General features: G+C 28.6%; 2 protein-coding genes across 2 annotated transcripts; both read right to left on the bottom strand.

Annotated features, from left to right (window-relative positions):
• Positions 1-7,823: 7,823 nt before the first annotated feature.
• On the bottom strand, positions 7,824-9,527 carry LOC129887076 (ethylene-responsive transcription factor ERF110-like). The gene is made up of 2 exons (XM_055962033.1): positions 9,218-9,527; positions 7,824-8,707 (listed from the first exon to the last, which is right to left on the bottom strand). Exons 1-2 carry the CDS (start codon positions 9,507-9,509, stop codon positions 7,995-7,997), a joined length of 1,005 nt encoding a protein of 334 aa, XP_055818008.1. The 5' UTR covers positions 9,510-9,527; the 3' UTR covers positions 7,824-7,994.
• Positions 9,528-13,408: 3,881 nt separating this feature from the next.
• Positions 13,409-15,172, bottom strand: LOC129887065 (uncharacterized). The gene is made up of 2 exons (XM_055962022.1): positions 14,959-15,172; positions 13,409-14,113 (listed from the first exon to the last, which is right to left on the bottom strand). Exons 1-2 carry the CDS (start codon positions 15,064-15,066, stop codon positions 13,856-13,858), a joined length of 366 nt encoding a protein of 121 aa, XP_055817997.1. The 5' UTR covers positions 15,067-15,172; the 3' UTR covers positions 13,409-13,855.
• Positions 15,173-19,950: the final 4,778 nt, after the last annotated feature.

Below are 19,950 nucleotides of genomic sequence, written 5' to 3'. Positions count from 1 at the left end.
AGGATATGACCTTAGCTGGCTTAGGTTTGTACACACATTCCCACTCTAACCTTTCCCTCTCTTGGATCTCTAGAGCCACATTTTTTGCATTACAATTAAGTAAAGCAAAATAGGGGGACAACCAATTTATGCCCAAGATTACATCGAAATCATTCATATCTAAAATCACCACGTCAACCTAAGTCTGAAATCCCACAAACATAATAGAACAAGTACGATAAACATGGGTGACTATGATAGACTCTCCAACATGGATAGAAACATGAATGGGGGCATCAAGTATATCACAAACTGCATGAAAACCCAAGGCATACTCAACGACACATGGGAATAAGTAGAACCTGGATCAAATAAAATAGTAGTCAGTCGTTCATAGAAAAGTATAGTATATGTGATCACTACATCAGATGCCTCAGCCTCGGTCTTACCCGAAAAGGCATAAAATTAAGCCCTGTCATCCTGACGGCCACCTCTCTGCCTGGCTACGCTACTCCTCGACCTGCATTATCATTACCTCGGCCTCCACGACCTCTCTGGTTTCCTCTTCGCCTACTTTGTGGATATCCTCTACCATTTCCTCTCTCGCCCATGGGTACTAATGCTCTATCCTACTAGGAGCTGAATTTGTCCTGCAAAGGTGGGGACACTCCTTTATGATGTCCCTCGTCTCTCCACAATTAAAATAACAGCGCTCAAAGGACGGCCTGCTACCCAGAAAAAAAGCTCCTTGGACCTCCCGGATCGGATGTTGCTATGAAGTACCAAAAAAACTGTCAATAGAAGTGGGCAATGCTAACTAAATTAGCCAGGCTGTAATTGCAGGCTTGCCTAACCCTATAAAATAGGATCCTTGGAAGTTACATGTACTTTTGGGCTTTTCAGAGAAAGCTTTGGCCTTCCCATATTGTTTCACTACCTCTACTTTATTCACAAAATCGGTGACCTTATTGAAACTCTTACCTGCTGAAGTTATGTAAAGCGACAAAACCTGCAACTCGAGGTTCAACCCCTGCACAAATAATCGGATTCTCTAGTCCTCTGTGATTACCAATTGAGTAGCATATCTGGATAATGCATGAAATTTTGCCTCATAGGCAGCCACTGTCATATTACCTTGCTCCAATGTCATGAGCTCATCCTTCTTACAATTCTTCAAGGTAAGTGGCATATATTTTTTAAGAAACAAAGCATGAAAGTGGACTCTAGTAAGTGGGGGCAAAACTGGTGAGTGACATTCTACATAGGCCCCCTCCACCACTATTTGACTTCACCTTGAAGCTGAAAAGTCACAAATTCAACCCCGTGCTAATGAACTATTCCCAACTTGTGCAACCTCTCATCACAGTCCAAAATGAACTCATACGCATCCTCACTCTCAGAACCATGGAAGACTAGAGGTTTCAACTTCAAAAACTTTGTCAACATCTCATTTTCAGTGTTATTCATCACCGAACCCATTAATGAACGAAAAAGGAGAGAAGGTTAGATACCAATTTGGATCATTAGATACCAATTGGAACCAAGTTATAGCACAAAGGGAGAAAAGATAGAGAAACCTTTCCTAAAGTCCTGTAGCCCCTCAAAAAAAAGTACAAGCATCTCTGTACCGTTCCGCAAAGCTCTACTAGATTCGTTTTGGTACGATGAGATCAACAAATCTAGGGCTCTAATACCAATTTTATCACGACCCTGATCTATCATGATTAGCACCCACACTAACCCTCCGATGGAAGAACCATTACTACAGTCCAAATAATAATAATCTCAAGATATCAATAATTTTAAAGATGCAAAAACAGATTTAATCAATAAAATATAGGTTGAGTTCTCATAAACTCAAAAATATCTAGTTAATCAATCCAAATATGCGGAAAAACATTCTAGAAATTGAAAGTCAATCGTACCAAAACTCTAACAACTAACAAGTCTAGAAAGGGAATGCAATTCCAAAAGAAAGTCATTTAAGAATAAACTAGTGTCCAAACATCCAAGTCCCGAAAGAAGGACTAGAATAAAAAAGAGTCCACGACAGCCTGAAAGAATAGCTCACCCTTGAACTCGAATACTATCACTCCTCTAAGCGAAGTCTCTCTACAGTTGGTTGAATATGCCATGTACTCAACAAAGACAAAACAAGTGTAGTATCAGTATACAAAAATCTATGGTGTACTGGTAAGATGACGTGGCTAGCCAGTAAGAGAGTCATGAACAAGTAAACCCAACATAATAAACACATACATACAGAATAACTTAACCATTTTCATCTCAAATAGTACTCCACAAGATCACAGTTTATTAATCCAAATATCATGAAATTTCACATAGGGGTCCTCTCATGGGACCTGCAAATACTCAATTTGTGTCGGAATGAGACACCCGATCTAAATATGTGTCGGACGTGACACCCGATTCAATTATGTATCAAAACGTGACACCCGATTCAAACATACAAAACAATCATCAATTATCAATAATAGTCAACATTATATCACCAAGAACAGGTTCATCACAAAACAGGCCAGTAGTGATCATTTCACATATTTCATAGCATGCTTCCCTATTCATATACCCATGTGCATTAAATGAAGTAATTTAGAAAGTACACGAAACACATAAAAGAAACAAAACCATCACCTACCTCGAATTAGAGCTTCAACAACTCTAGGACGCAAGAGCTTTCCATTTTCGTGTTCGTTCCGCTTGTTCTTGGTCTAAAAATAGTAGATACACACAGAGGATCAATATAATGGTCTACTTTAGTCGAATTATAGTATAATTCTCCTCTTAGACCAACCCATGATCCTAAATCCCACCTAGGGCTAATTTCCACCATTACCCTCACGTTAAAACCCTCCACAATGATCATTCATCCTAGTTTGTGGGTTTAGGAATCGAATTATGAGTTCAGGGATTAGAAATCTTACCTTTGGCGTTAAAATCCGTGGAAAAGTATCAAAACTGCTCTGGATCGTCAACTAATGTCTTAAGAACAGTTTTTGCAGAAGAATACCATTTTTGGGGTTTTTTCTGTCTTTAAGTTCGCGATTGTCTCGCCATAGCGGGACTATCCTGCTCTGACCGCCCTGCCTTGGCGGCACTAATCCTGCTCTAGATGGATAGGCGGAGACAAAGAGTTCAGAAATTGAGCTCCAAACTCTTATTCCACAACACACCCTCATCCCATGGCATCTTAAATCATACTCTTCACGCCAAATCAAATTTCAAGAGTTTTACTCACCCAAATGTGATTTTGCAAAATCGTAAATGCTCCGTATAATCTTGGCTATCAGCTAATTAAATCAGATTATCGATTCGATACCCCATCTATCACAAGTTTACCCTAGACCTCACCTAACTCAGAATTCGTCCAAGTCTGGCCTAGGCTAATTTTTTCGAAATTACTACCCGAAGTTTTCTGGCCCAACTTACTTCCCCATTGTCCTATCCATAATGACTAGGATAGGCCGTTACAGTTTCTTACACTATTATAGACTTCATGCGTGTATCCTCTACAACTCCTTATGTTTGGCTTAGAAGTGGAGTCAGGATTTGAAACTTATGGTTTAATTTTGAATTATAATTTGTTTAAATTACTGGGTTCTAATTTGTACAAAGTGATTTTTAAGACAAATACAAAATTTGAACTAAAGCTACTGAATTCAGGAGCCGACACTCTGTTTTTATAGCTGCTATAATATTGTAATTTCGATAAATAAATTTTGAGCAATCAAATATCAGTAGCATTATAGATTCAAATTATGGACTAATGTTATGATATGTTCCTTCAATTAGCAGTACAAACTACGAAATGTATGTTGTACAATACCATAGCTAATCATAATAATTAGTCTAGTTTAGTTTAGTTTTCGTTAATCATAGGGATTGTTATTATTAATATTAGTGTGGATAAACAACATATAACATTTATAAGCTGCATACACCAGGCATTACATTCACTGAACCTCGATAATGTCTAACAAGTAAAGTATTATGCTGGTCATATACATGGAAAAAGGTTAGAAGAACAAAAAAGAACTTATCTAAATCATAGTTATAAATCTAGTTTCGGCATCAATTCGTGAAAACTTTCAAGTTCAATCTTTTCCTTTTTATCTATCTTTTTTGTTGTTTGGAAGTAAGAGGACAAAAAGATTGATGAGCAAATTCTTGAACTTTCTATCTAGTTGAATTTCTTTTTTTAAAACTTTACTACATTGACTTTCAAGTATATAAGCCCTTTATTTATCTGTCTCATATATATATATACGCATTAAACACTAAAATAAGAACTTTTGAAATGAAATAAAATAAGAACTCAATAAAAAGATAATCGGATTCTATATCAAGCGTCATTAATTTAGTTTAATGGAAAAGAAAGAGAAAATATGAAAAGAGAAAGAACAATTAAAGGAAATTATGTTTCCATTCTTTTTTTCCAACATTTTGGATCTATTTCTCGAATTTATCCATACTTAGTTATCAAGAGTCTTAAATTTGACTGTCTCAGTACAATTATTGAGAACAAATAAATGTGTATCACCATAAATGATTAATTCACTATATCAAGAATTTATCCAACACTAATCATTTATGGTGATACCACCTCTATTGCTTTCAACAACTGTAACTTTCTTTCGATCTTCGGCTTTGATCCACTTCATCAAGTCGGTACAATTACCAATTACTATTTCAATCCAAAACTTATTTATAACTGGTTATTAGTAGGCTAAAGTAAACTTCAAATAAGAGACCCTCAATTAGTTTTTTTATTAGTAAGTGCATTTTGTAATATTTTTATAACATGTAATATTTTTAACTTACAACAAAAACATGATAGTAATAAAGTTATAAGGATTATTTCAAGTTAATAACTTAGCTATATATATATAATACATTACCTTAGATCTTGTTGCATAAGAAATTTTCTCCAAATATATGAAGATTTGAGTAGCTTAATTCAAAGTCTAAAATATTTTTACTATTGGAAAAAAATTCTTTTCTTATTTTTTTATGAAGATTTTGCAATTTTTTTCCTGCAAATTTCAATATTTTTTAAGTAAAAATAAATTGATAAATTAGTATTACAATTTTTTTAGCCTTGAGGCTTAAAACAAAATTTTTGCTGATTTTCATTTTGAGTCGTATTTGTATCACATAATTCAATAAACTTGAGAGATAAGTTCTTCAAGTTCTGAAAATTGTATGATTCTTGTATTGTATGTGAATTTTTTTTGAATTTTTCATTCTTTTAGAATATTATTAATCGAATTTAATTGACTTAGGGCACGTACTTTGTAAGTAGAAGTAAGATCAGAGCTCGATTATAAGATTACTGAAGCAATAGTATCCTTTCTTAACTATCTATTCTGCTGCTTTATTTATATACTAACAGTTAACATGAATTCACATTATTATTTCTATATTTATCTTTTTAATTCTCCTTTCACTATTTTATTCTCTTATTATTGAATATTCTGAAGTCTCCCAAACGGTCAAACCTTCTGCATTATGCAAAATATCTATTGTCTTCTTGTTACAAAAAGATCAAATTTGATTTTTGGTGTCTTCTTCAAATTTCAAGCATTGCAACAAGTCGACACTATTTCAATATCATCATATCAACCTCAGCGTAACACTATTTCGATATCATTTTATCAATTTCTCAAATTCTTGATCCATATTTTATTATTCTAATTTATATTATATTTTTTAATTAAAAATTTGCATTGTTTACATTCTTACTTCATAAGATATGGATAACATTCTACTCTTTTTAGACCTCAATTGTAGGATTATAATGAGTCTATTATTGTTATTCAATTTATATATGTCGATTAAATAAAAAAAATTAAGGTCTCTCTATTATAGCTCCTAACTAATAAAATTTTCTTATAATTAACTGCTAATCTATAGCTAAATAAAATTAGCATGAAATTTTTGTTGTTTAAATATACATCGCTAATTCATTGTTTTGTAACAGTGATTATCAGTTTATCTATAAAATATTAGGATGATCATCATTAAAATTGTCTAACAATATACAACCCCATTTAGTTTATCGCTCTGAATGTAAAAAGAATATTATTATTTGTACCAAAAAAGATTTAGTTTATTGTATTGGTCGATATGAAAAGAATATTATCCTATCATAGGAATTTTGTTCTTAAATTTAAATTGTTGACCTTGACCCCACTAATTGAATCTCTATGTACACTAATTGAAATTGAATAAACTTGAGGGGACATGTGCTTGAAGTTCTGGAAGTTGTATAATGGTTCTTATATTTAATGTGAATTTTTTAAAAAATTTTCATTCTTGTAGAATATTATTCGTTCTAATTTAATTGACTTTGGGCACGTGCTTTGTTTTTTGTAAGTAGAAATAGCAAGACACAATGAGTCAAACTCATGATGCACGTGAGATGAAAGGTGGGCTTCTAGATGGGAAGACGATAAATTAATAAATTCTCTAAGATAATATTTTTCTCCGATTCTAATTTAGATTAGTGAAAAATATCACTGATTTTGATAAGATAATAGGATAATATATTTTTGGAAGATTTCTATATAAATATATGGTGTAATTAATATTATAAATTAATTGTTCTTAAAATTATATAAATATCTAAGATAATTTAGTGAAATATGATTCTAATGTTTTTTATTAAAATTTAAATCTAGTTGAAGCTCTTCTTTAACTTTTCTTACTGCATCCGAAAGTTCTGGTGTCTTCTCGAACTGCACCAAAAAAATTTGAAGAGTTCTAGACACGATAAGTGTTTCCTTACGCATAACTGGCTCTAAAAGTATTGTATCGTCTTCAACCCATCAATAACATTGATTTCTCCGATGATATCCACAATTTCTTCTAAGCTTTGGACCCGTGAACATGTATCATTTTCACCCACGTAATTCAACATGCTATTGACATCCATTTTATTGCGGTAATCGAGACTATCAATCATGACCTCAAGTTTATAAATGTCGTTTTTACAAATGGGTTCATTTAAATTCCTTGAGGTTTCATTCCCTGAGCGATGTAATTAATATTGACCTTCATTAAATTAATCTTGAAAATACTCTTTAAAATAATATCTATAAAATAATAATATTTTATGGTCCCAAAAATATTAATTTAAAGAGGTTCTAGTGTATATATTCTTCTTTCTTTATTTGATATATTACTCTTTCAAAATCCCAATTTTGACATATTAAAATTTCGATACTTTTATCACCATACAATTTGATGTAATTAAATCAAATATATACACACACATATATATAGTCAACTGATTGAAACATTTTCGGGTTTCGGTATGGAGTTTGATATATATCTTGGAATAATTAAAATTGTATAAAGAATTTAATCTCAATTCTATAATTCTTAAAAATGTAATGAGTAAATGATATGAATCAAAATATTAAATTCGTTACATACAAATTCTAAATCCGCCTTCTTATAATAGTACATCTATTTTATTAAAATCTTAAATTTGTCTCTACGTTGAAAACCTATAAAAAAGACTGAATCAAGTAAAAAGGTTCATATAACATCTCTTCATTAAGCAAATCACACATTAGAATTGCGCTAACTTGGTGAAATTGTATACTTCCAATATGGTGGAACAAATAAAAAAAATATTGGCATGGCCTGTATTATTATAGAACACTATAGTAAAATTTGACATTCTTCATGATATATATGTATATGCATATATCATAATTACTATAAATGAATCATGAATAAAAATTGGCATCATAATCATAAATAAAAGGATGAGTAGTTCTAACAAGAAAAGTTAGAAAATGATATTTCTTCCTCTCAACTTTTTTAATTTTTCAACTTCCTCACTTTAATTCATCCCAAAACATGAGCAAAAAATAAAAAGCACCTAGTATACGTGAACAATTATTGTTCATCAATACATTCGGAAAAAAAAAATCAGATGAAAGTGATGGTACTAACTAGTCAAATCTTCTAGGAGTACAATAAAATTATCCAGATGAAAAAGAAGGATTATCATAATTTGACCAATTAGAAGGTGCAGCTTGATGAAAATCACTTCCACTAGAAGTAGTACCTGCCTGAAAATATGGAAAATAAGCCCCATGCTGCACCATTTGATCAACTATTGGATCATTCCTTTCGATAAAATTGGAACGATACAGAGAAGAAGTATGAACTATAGGCTCGTCGTCCTTGGAGGAATGTCCAATAACAAAATTGGAAGGATAGAGAGAAGAAGTTGGTTCTTCATTCTTGGAGGAATGTCTGATAAAATTGGAATGATCGAGAGAAGTGGTGTGAACTATTGGCTCGGGTGAGGAAGAAACAGAGTTAAGGGTATTTGGAGTTTGTTGAATTGAAGAAGGCAATAGTCTAACATTTTCGGGGAAGTTGAGTTTAGCTTTGCTACCTCTGAATCTAAGAGCGGCTTCATCATAAGCTCTAGCAGCTGCTTCAGCAGTGTCAAAAGTACCAAGCCAAACACGCGCGGCTTTATATGGATCTCTTATTTCAGCTGCCCATTTTCCCCATGGCCTCTGTCTAACTCCTCTGTATCTTCGTCTTGGTTGATTATTAATAGATTGATCAATGCTGCTATTTTGATGATCATGATCATAGTTTGTTGAACTAGTGTATATAAATGTTGCTTCTGTTGTTGGTGTGCTGCTTGTAATGGTCCTAATGCTTGTATCTTCACCACCTATATAACATAATTTTTATTTGAATTAGAACTGACATTCTTGGTAATGAAGCATTTTCACTTATGCTATCTTTCATTAACAATGTACTAAAAATCAATATAGTGAAGAATCACATAGTATTTAATATATCCAGTATATATAATCAAATAAAGTAGGGTCTGGAGAGCCAAAAAAAGGTAGAGTTTTTGTTAGTTTCAAATAAATCTTCTAGTGAAGATAATGCAAAAACAAAAAGGCAGATGCAACAATTTATAATAACAAATTTTGTGATGTAGAAATGTCACATATAGATTGAATACCAGGGAAATATAATTCTTCATATTTTATCTGTACTTAGCATTAAAATATAGTCTAGTAAGTAATTAAGAAGAAAAATACTTGAGATTTTCTGGTTGGGTACTGGGGTATGATTAAACAAACAAAAAAGGTGATCGATGACAATCTCATTTTACATTGTCAATGTAATACAGAGAAAACACAAATGTAAGAAGTTGGAAGGAAAAAAATACCTGATGATAATGTCATATGAGAAGAATCATTCTCTTCATCACGTCTTCTTTTGTCTCCAACACCCCAAGAAACAACTGAAGAAATATTGTGATGATCTGCAACATTTTCCTGATCATGACCAGCAACAACATGAGTTAATGCAGAAACCATAACAGACATCTCTTCTTCTCTATTAATATTCCCTCCAAACATCCTTTCAAACACATTATTATTGACCTCCTCTTCATCATCATATCTAGGACTCTTCCTATCTCTTGAATTCGCCACTTTGTAATATTCAATATTACACATGTATGTATGTATCTATAATTTGCACCAATTTAATTTAATAATATGAATGTTAGTAGTTTCTTATATATAACAAGTTGGGACGGAAATTTTCTAATTATTTGAAACATTTTTTAAACAGCGCCTCCAAATAAAGAGTCGGTCAGCTATATCATGAAACGAACCTAACCTTATTACGTTCCATCTATACTCCCTCACTTTAAAAAAAAATGATTTACTTTTTTACTCTGTTTTAAAATATAATTTTTTTTTTATAGTAATATAATTTTATTTTTTTATGTGACATATTTAAAATCATAAAATTAAAAAATATATTTAAATTTTTAATTTTTTTTTAAACTCTATCCTAAGTCTGACTTAATTTATTTATTTTTTTGGTTAACAAGGGGATAAGTGCAGTAGTGAAGAAAGACAACAAAAGAGAGGCGGTTGCTGTTTAGTGATCAAATGTGAAAGTCAACTAAAAATAAATAGGGTGTGAATATGATATATGGTCCATAAATAATAAATGTATTTGTGGAAGGTGCCGTTTTAGGAAGTTTTGTTTAGATAGGCCGACATGGAGGACGTGGAATGGGTCTTTTCTATAATTGTTTATTAACCTGCCCTCTTTCCAACTTCATTTTTTTTTTTAATTTGAAGTGTTCGAAGTCCGTGAAATTTCAATTAGATTCGGAATACGCATTGCAGAGTCCATATAAAGATGGTGTTTCTAACACGATTTTTTCAATACACAGGGTTCGAATTGGAGATCTCTATAAGAGTGAAGCAATCTCACCATTGTACCACAATCTATGTTGGTTTAATACTATTAATAGTCATTTTATAAATTTATATTGTATCTTTTTTTATCTGATTTCCAATTCAATGTCTTATCTATATTGAGGTCTGACTAAATCTGAATTCACGCTGAAAAAATTCACACTTCAGGTAAAGCGCTGCTTAAATACGATGCTATAGTCAAAGGGACTCAAACTCAAGATATGTGATTAAAAATGAATGAATATTTAACACTTCACTATAATTCTTCTTGAATAAAAAAAAATTCCATAGGCTTTTCAACTTTAAATTTAAAAATCAAACTCCTCCTTCAACTTTGGACAATAGTCATCTCTCTACCAATGTCTATTTCAAACCCACTATTAAACTTTGTCTTTTTTGTTAACTTCTTTAAATTCTTGATTTTTTTTTTTTATTTATGAATTATGTGATAATTTTTTATAGAAACAATGTTCTTTATTTTTAAGACAAAAAAAAGTACTAATGGAATATATAAGTTAATGCGTGTATTACAAAAATAACTAATAAAATAGAAAAATACTTTATAACAAACTCTTAAGTTTTAAATTATAATTTAAAAAATATTTAATTAATAACAATCAAAACCTGTTTATCCATACAAATAATACAAAATAAGAAGTGAAACTTAAATATACATACTTAATGCAAGTAATAAAAAAATAATTAAAAAATTTGTGATAGATTCATAAAAAGATTAATATACTTATAATGTTAATGAATTTAAATAAAATGTATAAATATCTTAGTTAAATAATACAAAAAGTTATTATATAAATGGAGGATTAAAAATTTCAAAGGTAAAATCGATACTAATAAATTTTAATGCGTTGTATGTCTAAATTTCAAACGAACAATATCACTTGTAAATTGAATAGTAATGCATTTTAAACTTTATAAATCTAAGCTTCAATCCAACGTACACTTTCTATAAAGCGGACAATATCACAAGTAACGAATGAATTATGTGCGTTTATTTATTTTATTGTGTTATACTTAGTGGATGGATAATAAAATATATATATACTAATAATATAAGTATAATTCATCTTCACGTGTTTATCAATTCTTGAACAATTCGAGTCAAAGCAGTTGAAATTATGTCGACCATTTCTAATATATAGGGCCCAATATATGTTAATTATTGTGTCTCAATTTATGTGATACAAATAAAATTTGGAGATTTTATTTAAAAAAGTTATAATTTGTAAATATTTTAAATTATTAATTAATTTATATACTTTTACAAATTTTTAAAATAATAGATGTTACTCTTTTTGTCTCAATATATATGGTACTGATAGAATTTCGAGAGTCAACCAAATTTTATGTTTTTTAAATATTTTAAGTTGTCAATTGTGATTTATAATACGTTTTACGTTATTTTTAAATAAAATATGTTATTTCCTCTATCTCAATTTATATGACACTGATAAATTTTGAGATTCAACCGAATTTTTTATGTCATTTAAATTTTAAGCTGTTAATTATTATAATTTATAGTACTTTTTAGTCATTTCAAATAATATATGTTACTTCCTTTGTCCCAATTTATATGACACCGATAGAATTTTGAAAGTTAATCGAGTTTTTTATATATCTTTTAAATATTTTAAGTTGTTAATTATTGTGGTTTATAATACTTTTAATGTAATTTTTAAATATATAACATACTAAAAAAAATAAGTCAAATAAATTAAAACGGAAACAAATATAAAATGACTAACTTGATAAGAGATAAGTGTCAAAAACACAGTTAAACTATCCCATTTTTTGAGTTTCATACATAAACTATTGGAAGTGTGAATTTCATAGTTAAACTATCACTTAATAGTTTGAGAAACACATTTTAGTGTGTAATACACTCCTCTCTCTACTCCAGTGGCGGAGCCAGAAAATTTGTTAAGGGTGTTCAAACTTTAAAGTGAATTTTGTTTTAGTTGAATGAGTGCACAAAATATATTTTTTATTACTAATGAGTGGGTGCACCCAAATTTAAAATTAAATTACATATCATTTAACTAAATCATATGAAAATTTATAATTATAAAACCATCAATGGTATAAATCAAAACTAACAAAGAAAAGTCAACAAAAACTATTTTAGCTACTACTCCCTCGTTCATATGTACTTCTGTTTGGCTTGGCATATCCTTAAGAAACGATAAATAGAAGAATAATTTTATTATATCATTCCTATTAATTATAAGTTATTTAATATTAAGAAATGAATAATGTTTAAAAAAAGAGATAAAATAAACATAATATAATAAATTATCTCTTAATTTTTTAAACAGAATAAATAAAAGTGAACAACTATGTTTATATATTGGATAAATAAAGATTGAGTAAAGAAGTTATTGAATTATATAAATAAACAAATAAAAAATTCTCCAATCACTAATTTTTTTAAAAAAAAATTGAAATGTGTACCATTTTTAATGTGGATTTTATTATGATGGTGGGACAAACTTTCATAGTATTAATAAAAAAAAAAGTATTTAATGGGCTTGAATAATGGGTGATAGGGCTAGTTATAAGATGTAAACTTTACCTAAATCCCATAGTGAAAAAGCTCAATTACAATGTATCCCTCATTTTTCTTAAATTACCCGATTTCCCTTTTTTTTTCAAATTTTTGATACATTACTCACCTTCCTGATACATCAGTTTTTGGGTGTAAAATAATTAATGCTTGTGAGTTATTTATGGATAGTAACGTAATTTAAGTTATGATTGATTGTTTCAATCAATTAAAGTGCTAAATAAGGTAAAGAATCCTTTTAAGAACAAAATAGTTATGAAGATCAAGGAAAATTCTAAAAACAGAGCATCAGTGCGAAAAAAAATTCAATCAGAATCATGAGATGTATCAGAATCTGATACATAAACATGATGTATCAGAATCATTATATTTTGATACATGAGAATTTTAATACATAAACAAGATGTATCAGACACATTTAAGGTTGATACGAGAGGTGTTGATACATAGACAAGATGTATCAGAAACATTAAATATTGATACATGATAATCTGATATATAATCAAGATGAATCAAATTCATTAAAGCTGATAAATGAGATTCTGATACATAAATAAGATGTATCAGAATCACTAAATCTTGATACATGAGATGCTGATACATATACAATATCAGAAGAATTCAAGTTTGATAAATTAGAATCTGATACATTAACAGTATGTATCAGAAACAATCAAGTTTGATAAATTAGAATATGATACATTAACAGTATGTATCAGAAGCAGTCAAGTTTTATACATTAGAATATGATACATTAACAATATGTATCAGAAGCAGTCAAGTTTTATACATTAGAATATGATACATTAATAGTATGTATCAGAATCAAGAAGCAGTCAAGTTTGATGCTTGATAATATGATATATAAACTTTCATCTTATATTAGAGTTTCATACATGAGAAAAACTTAAAAGTCTGGTAATTGTACATTCTTCTAATACAAAATTCAAAAAAAAACTACTCGACGTCCATCGGTTCTCCTTGACTAGAAGATATGAAATCTCTCTTAGATTTTTAGGATCTTCGGTATCGCTAACATAACCATCCTTGGCCTTTCGACAACCAAAATTCCACAATAGTGTGGCATATCTTGAACGGAAGAATTCGGCATGTAGTCCAGTATTTGGAATAGAAATTCCATCCTAAATAACTTTATACCTTCTTCACCTATTGATGATTCAAAATCATCAAGAAAATTAGCCCCATATGCCGTTCCGAATCTCAATGGGTGGGACGGGATCTTCTTGATGACGTATTTCATTTCCTGCATTGGCATGAAAATGGTTAAATACAATTTGAACTTTATACATAAATACGATGTATCATATGCATTAAAATATCTAAACCATGAGATGAGATTCTGATACATACAGAAGATGTATCAGAAACAGTTATATATTATATTCTGATACATAAATGTAGAAGTATCAGAATCATTAAAACTTGAAACATCAAAAAATGACACTTACACATAATGTATCAGAAATGGTAAATCTCCAAAAAATTGCATTTGAAAAAATATTATGTATCTGATACATAAATATATATGTATCAGAATCATTAAAACTTGAAATAACAAATACTGAGACTTAAAGATGATGTATCAGAAATAGTAATTCTCAAAAAATTGCATTTGAAACAGACATTATGTATCTGATACATAAATGTAGATGTATCAGAATCATTAAACTTGAAATAACAGAAATTGAGACTTAAACATAATGTATCAGAAATAGTAAATTTCAAATAATTGCATTTGAAAAAGACATTATGTATCTGATACATAAATGATATGTATCAGCTTCATTAAAACTTGAAACAACATAAAATAACACTTAAACATGATGTATCAGAAATAGTAAATCTCCAAAAAATTATATTTGAAAAAGACATTATGTATCTGATACATAAATGTATATGTATCAGAATCATTAAAAATTAAAACAACAGAAACTGACACTTAAACATGATGTATCAGAAATAGAAAATCTCCAAAAAAATTCCTTTTAAAAAGACATTATGTGTCTGATACATAAATGATATGTATCAGAATCATTAAAACCTTCACAAAATTTTCATTCTAAAACAAAAATTTAATTGAACACATACCTTTGGGAGATTAGGGCATGTTGTAACCCCTTCAATCTTGTTGTCTATTTCTTTGGGTGCATGTTTAACTGTAGCTTTCGACTTCAATTTCTCACGTAGCTTATTCATCACTGCTGGATCGTTACGATGTTTGGATCTAACTTCGTCGTAACCTTCCCAAGACGAATCAAAACCAGGAGAAACAAGAATTCGTTGATTTTTATTGGACTTTTTGAGACCATGAACGGATTTCATATGTATCATTGAAGGTATGAGAAACAAAAATAGAAAGATTTACAGAAGAAAGCAAATGATAAAAATTTAGAAGATTTTTCAAAGATTTTCAGAAGAAATCAAAATATACAAATTTTAGGAGAAATCAGATTGAATGAGAATGAAGTAAAATTCCATATAAGGGAAGATTGAAATATACCTTATTTGGAACCTTGAAATTGATTAACAGTTGAAGAATAACAAATTAACTAGAGCAAATTAGGGCAAGGATGAAGGAAGAGGCGGATGTATCAGTGAGGTATAGAGAGAGAAAGGAAAAAGAGGGAATTTGGAAATTTTTTGATGTATATGGGAATAAAAGTAAATATATTAGGGGAATATGTGTAAAAAGGTAATTTACCCTTATAAGATAGGTAGCTATTTCTATTTATTTCCCTTGTGTTTTCTTTACAACTTAAAAATGGATACCAACCTCAGTTGTGTTTAAGGGTGTGCAGCTTTTATTAATATAATCGAATAACAGGAAAAAATAATTATTTTTCAACGAAGGATGGTCAGCTGACCATCTAGTAAGGCTGTAGCTCCGCCCCTGCTCTATTCTCTTTATTTTTTATAAAAATTTTACCACATGAATAAAATATTTTATCTTTATAAAAATTAAATAAACTATTAATTTTAATTAAAAATCAAAGACTAAAGTATTTTTATTCCCAAAAAAAAGAAATTATTATTTTTAAAAAAATATTTTTTAAGAAATAAAATTTAAAATAATTTTCTCTCTTTTTATTTTTTAAAATCTCTTATAGAAAATATTTTAAAACAAATTCATACTTCACCCCGTCCCTAGTCTTTTCTAAAAAAATATTATTATTTTTATTTTTTAAAATAATAAAATTATACCCACCCAATCTAACCCTCCTCTCTTACTTTTTTCTTTTTTACATTTTTCTCGTTTTGAGTTAGATATGTACATATATTTTTAGGAAGATATTTTTTATACTTGCGTACCAAATATAATAGAAATAAAAATTATATTTTAAGAAAAGTCTTACGGCAAGTAAAAAATATTTTTCTAAAATCATGTGTTTATATCTAACATAAAATGGAAATTGTTTTTGGAAGCTGAAGATTAGATGGGGCGGGGTAGAATTTTTTAAAAAAAAACTAAAATAATATCTAAATTATTATTTGAAGGGGTGGGGGATGAAGTAAGAATTTTTTTAAAAAACTTTTATAAAAGAAATTTAAAAATTAAAAATAAGACTATTTTTTTTTTGGAGGGGGGCGGGGGTATGGGGAGAGAAAGTGGTGGAGTGGAATAAGAAAAATATTTTATATCATTTTATAATTATTTTTTGGAATGGGGATAGTAATACTTTAATTTTTAATTTTAACTTCTAATAATTTATTTAATTTTTGCCAAGGAGAAATATTTTGTCCATGTGGAGTGTGATATGATAAAAAAAAAATGAAAGAGAAAGTGTAATACACATACCATGATGAGAGTGAAATAAAAGAGAGATGTGTGTTTCTCAAAATAATAAGTGATAGTTTAGTAGCCTGTGACTTATTTTTAAGCAGCTTATAAGTTGAAAACTGCTTATAAGTTTTTTAAAAAAAGTAGGTGCAGGCCAATTTTATTTTTTTTGATTTATAAGTTGTTTTCAACTTATAAACTGCTTATAATAAGTTCATCCAAATAAAAACTCAACTATTTATTGGGCTTATTTTAAGCACAAAATGACTTTAAGTTGGTCAGCCAAACACTAAAAAAAACTGAAAACAACTTATAAGCAGCTTGTAAGCCAATCCAAACGGCATCTAGATATGAAACTCATATTCTCAATAGTTTAAAATGAAACTCAAAAAAAGATAATAATTTAAGTGAGTTTTTGACACTTATATAAAAATAATATAAAGAAGGAAAGAAATTTCATATTGAATAATTAAATTTGCATGTGCCTATGAAGAGATAATTATTTGCAGTGATAGATGTACTTATTTCTTCATTCTTTTTTATTACTATGTCCAAGTGGGATTTTTATATACTAGTAAACTGCAAATTGGGGAATAATAAATTCAAAAATGTGCTAGCCAAAAAAGAAAATTAATATTCAAATTATTGTCATGTGCATTTGAAAAATTGTCCATTTTAAATTTTCTGAACACAATTATTTTCAAAAACAATTAAAAAGAAATAGTCAGCTTGTACAGTATGGAAATTTCTAATAAACATATTAGAAGTTTTACTTTTCTTTTTCTTTTTTTGATGTACTATTCATACTACACAGACTAAGATAATTCTATCGAGAAAAGAAAGGAAACGGAAAATATTCTCCTGATTAACGTCGTATTCCTTTCACATCTCCAATTTAGAAATTTAGTTAACACTATTTAAAATTTAATATATACATATGAAAAATAAATTTTAATTTATATAATTTTTCGACGAATAATATTCGACTGACTATCCATTATTGGATGAATAGAAATTTAGTTAACGTTATTCAAAATTTAATATATATATATATATATATATAACTTTTTCGTGCAACTACAAAGAAAATTTTGTGGCTTTTTTTAAAGGTAAATCTTAGGATAAATATTAGTAATAGATTATTTAATTAAAAAGATAACTTAATTACCTATATATAACAATAAGCAAAATATATATATTATTATAAAAACTCATAAACTTCAAATATAATGAATCTCTCTAGCAACGATGTTAAAAATATTTTTACAACAACAAATGCTATAACATGAATTATACATATATTAATTGTAGGGGTGAGCTGAGCGACCATTGAATTAATTGTTCATGTTATATTAGTTAATTTGTAGTTCCCCCAAGTGAAGGGTGCATAAGAAAAGTAATGTCATGTAATTACTCCTCAAAATTGACTTCAAAATATATTTTTACATTTCTCAAAAAAAAAAAAAACTTCACCTTCTGGATGAAGGAATTAATTTGCAGTATTGACTTAGTCTTCTTATAAGATATTTAATTTGTCAAAAAAAAGGGTGGAGAATTTCTTTCTTCACAATTATATTTGCCTCCGTCTAATTATTTACATATTTACCAACTTTTTATATTATATACTATGAGCCCATTTGGATGGGCTTAAAAAAAATAACTTTTATGTATGAAGTGCTTTTAGAATTTTAAAGTGCTGAAAGTTATTTTTATAAATAAGCAGTTGAGTGTTTGGTAAAAGTGCTTAAATGAGGAAAATTATGTGAATTTTAGGGTTAAAAGAATAAAAAGGGTAGTTTGGGAATTTAGTTAAAATATAAGGGATATAAAAGTAATTTCCATGGTCAAAGAAAATGACTTTAAGCACTTAGAAAAAAAAAGTTAGGAATCCTAACTTTTTATTTTTGACTGATTTTAAGAATTTTTTGGCTTAAAGTTAGCATTAGACAAACATGTTCAAAAGCTGAAAAGGGGCTTTAAGTTGATTTTGACCAACTTAAAGCCAATCCAAACGGGCTCTATGTTTAAGTCAAAGTCATTTTAGATTTCAACTCCATAACTTATTTAATAATATGATGAAATGACAAAAATCATGATATGTTACATCAAAGTACCATTTTTGATAAATAAACAGTACTTAAGATTCTTGAAAAATATATAATTATAAAATGCATTGGATCAGACTCGAAATTGGCTTTCAAAATGACGTAAAGTCATGTCTTAATCGAGTTTAGGGTGTATTCGATCTATTCGATTGGTCAAAAGTTCTAAAAAATATCTTTTCTTTCAAAAAATAAGTTTACATTGATTATATTCTTCGCTCGGTCTAAAACACTTCATCTCCCATAATATTTACTTAGATTATATATAAATACTTCTATAATAATAGTTTTTGCTTATATACTGAGCCAAAAAAATAATAATATTGACTTTATAAGAAACAACTTACTCTCTTTGTCGCAATTTATATAAATCACTTTTCTTTCTAGTCAATCCAAAAAGAATAAAATATTTCTATATTTAGTACTCTTTCTATTCACTTTTACTTGTCCATTATTTTAAAAATAGATTTTTACTTTTACTTGTCATTTTTATTCTTTTAACATATCAAAAAAATAAATCAAGATTTATCCTTAGTATTGATTACTTATTTTCCAAATCATTTTTCAAGACCTAATCCTAAACTAATTAATAAGGATGGTTTGGTAAAATAGTTATTTTAATTATTATATTTTTAATGAATGTGTCAAGTCTAAATATGACTAGTAAAAGTGAACAGAGAGAGTAATAATTTAGCTGTAAAATATTCCGTTTATTCCTAATAAAATAATTTATAATCACACAATATTTATAATTTGTTTTAGTTCACAAATTTTATTTTTTCTTAAATTTTATATTAAATCAATCTACCTCACATAAATTGAAACAGTAAAAATATTATTATTGATATCATAGTAAGGGACCGGTCGATATGCACATTTGGTTATCATTGTCACTATTCAAAGGTCCTGCGGTGAATGTCAAATTCAATTAATCTAAAAGTGCTCTCTTTTCTCTTTTTGTCTGCTTTAAACCTCGTACAATTTTATAAGACACATAAATCTTGTATTGTGAATTAATATTTTTTTAAAATAAAGATTTGTTAAAAAATTTACTTTATTCCATGAGATCTAGAACACTTCTAATGATATCATAACTACATGTGATTATAATTAAAATATTTCTATGTCTAATTTAGATATATGAATTTTCTCCTACATATTGAATAATAGCAAATATTTTACTGGAAAGATTTATTGAAA

This window comes from Solanum dulcamara, chromosome 1 (genome assembly GCF_947179165.1).
Source record: "Solanum dulcamara chromosome 1, daSolDulc1.2, whole genome shotgun sequence".
NCBI classification, from domain to species: domain Eukaryota; kingdom Viridiplantae; phylum Streptophyta; class Magnoliopsida; order Solanales; family Solanaceae; genus Solanum; species Solanum dulcamara.
This window is presented reverse-complemented; position numbering and strand designations above follow the sequence as displayed.

Excerpts from the sequence above, each read along its gene's own strand:
- LOC129887065 (XM_055962022.1), bottom strand. The coding sequence starts at position 15,066 with ATGAATAAGCTACGTGAGAAATTGAAGTCGAAAGCTACAGTTAAACAT. Across the intron at positions 14,114-14,958 it reads CATGCCCTAATCTCCCAAAG|GAAATGAAATACGTCATCAA; the intron begins GTATGTGTTCAA and ends ATGCCAATGCAG.
- LOC129887076 (XM_055962033.1), bottom strand. The coding sequence starts at position 9,509 with ATGTGTAATATTGAATATTACAAAGTGGCGAATTCAAGAGATAGGAAG. Across the intron at positions 8,708-9,217 it reads TCATATGACATTATCATCAG|GTGGTGAAGATACAAGCATT; the intron begins GTATTTTTTTCC and ends TATGTTATATAG.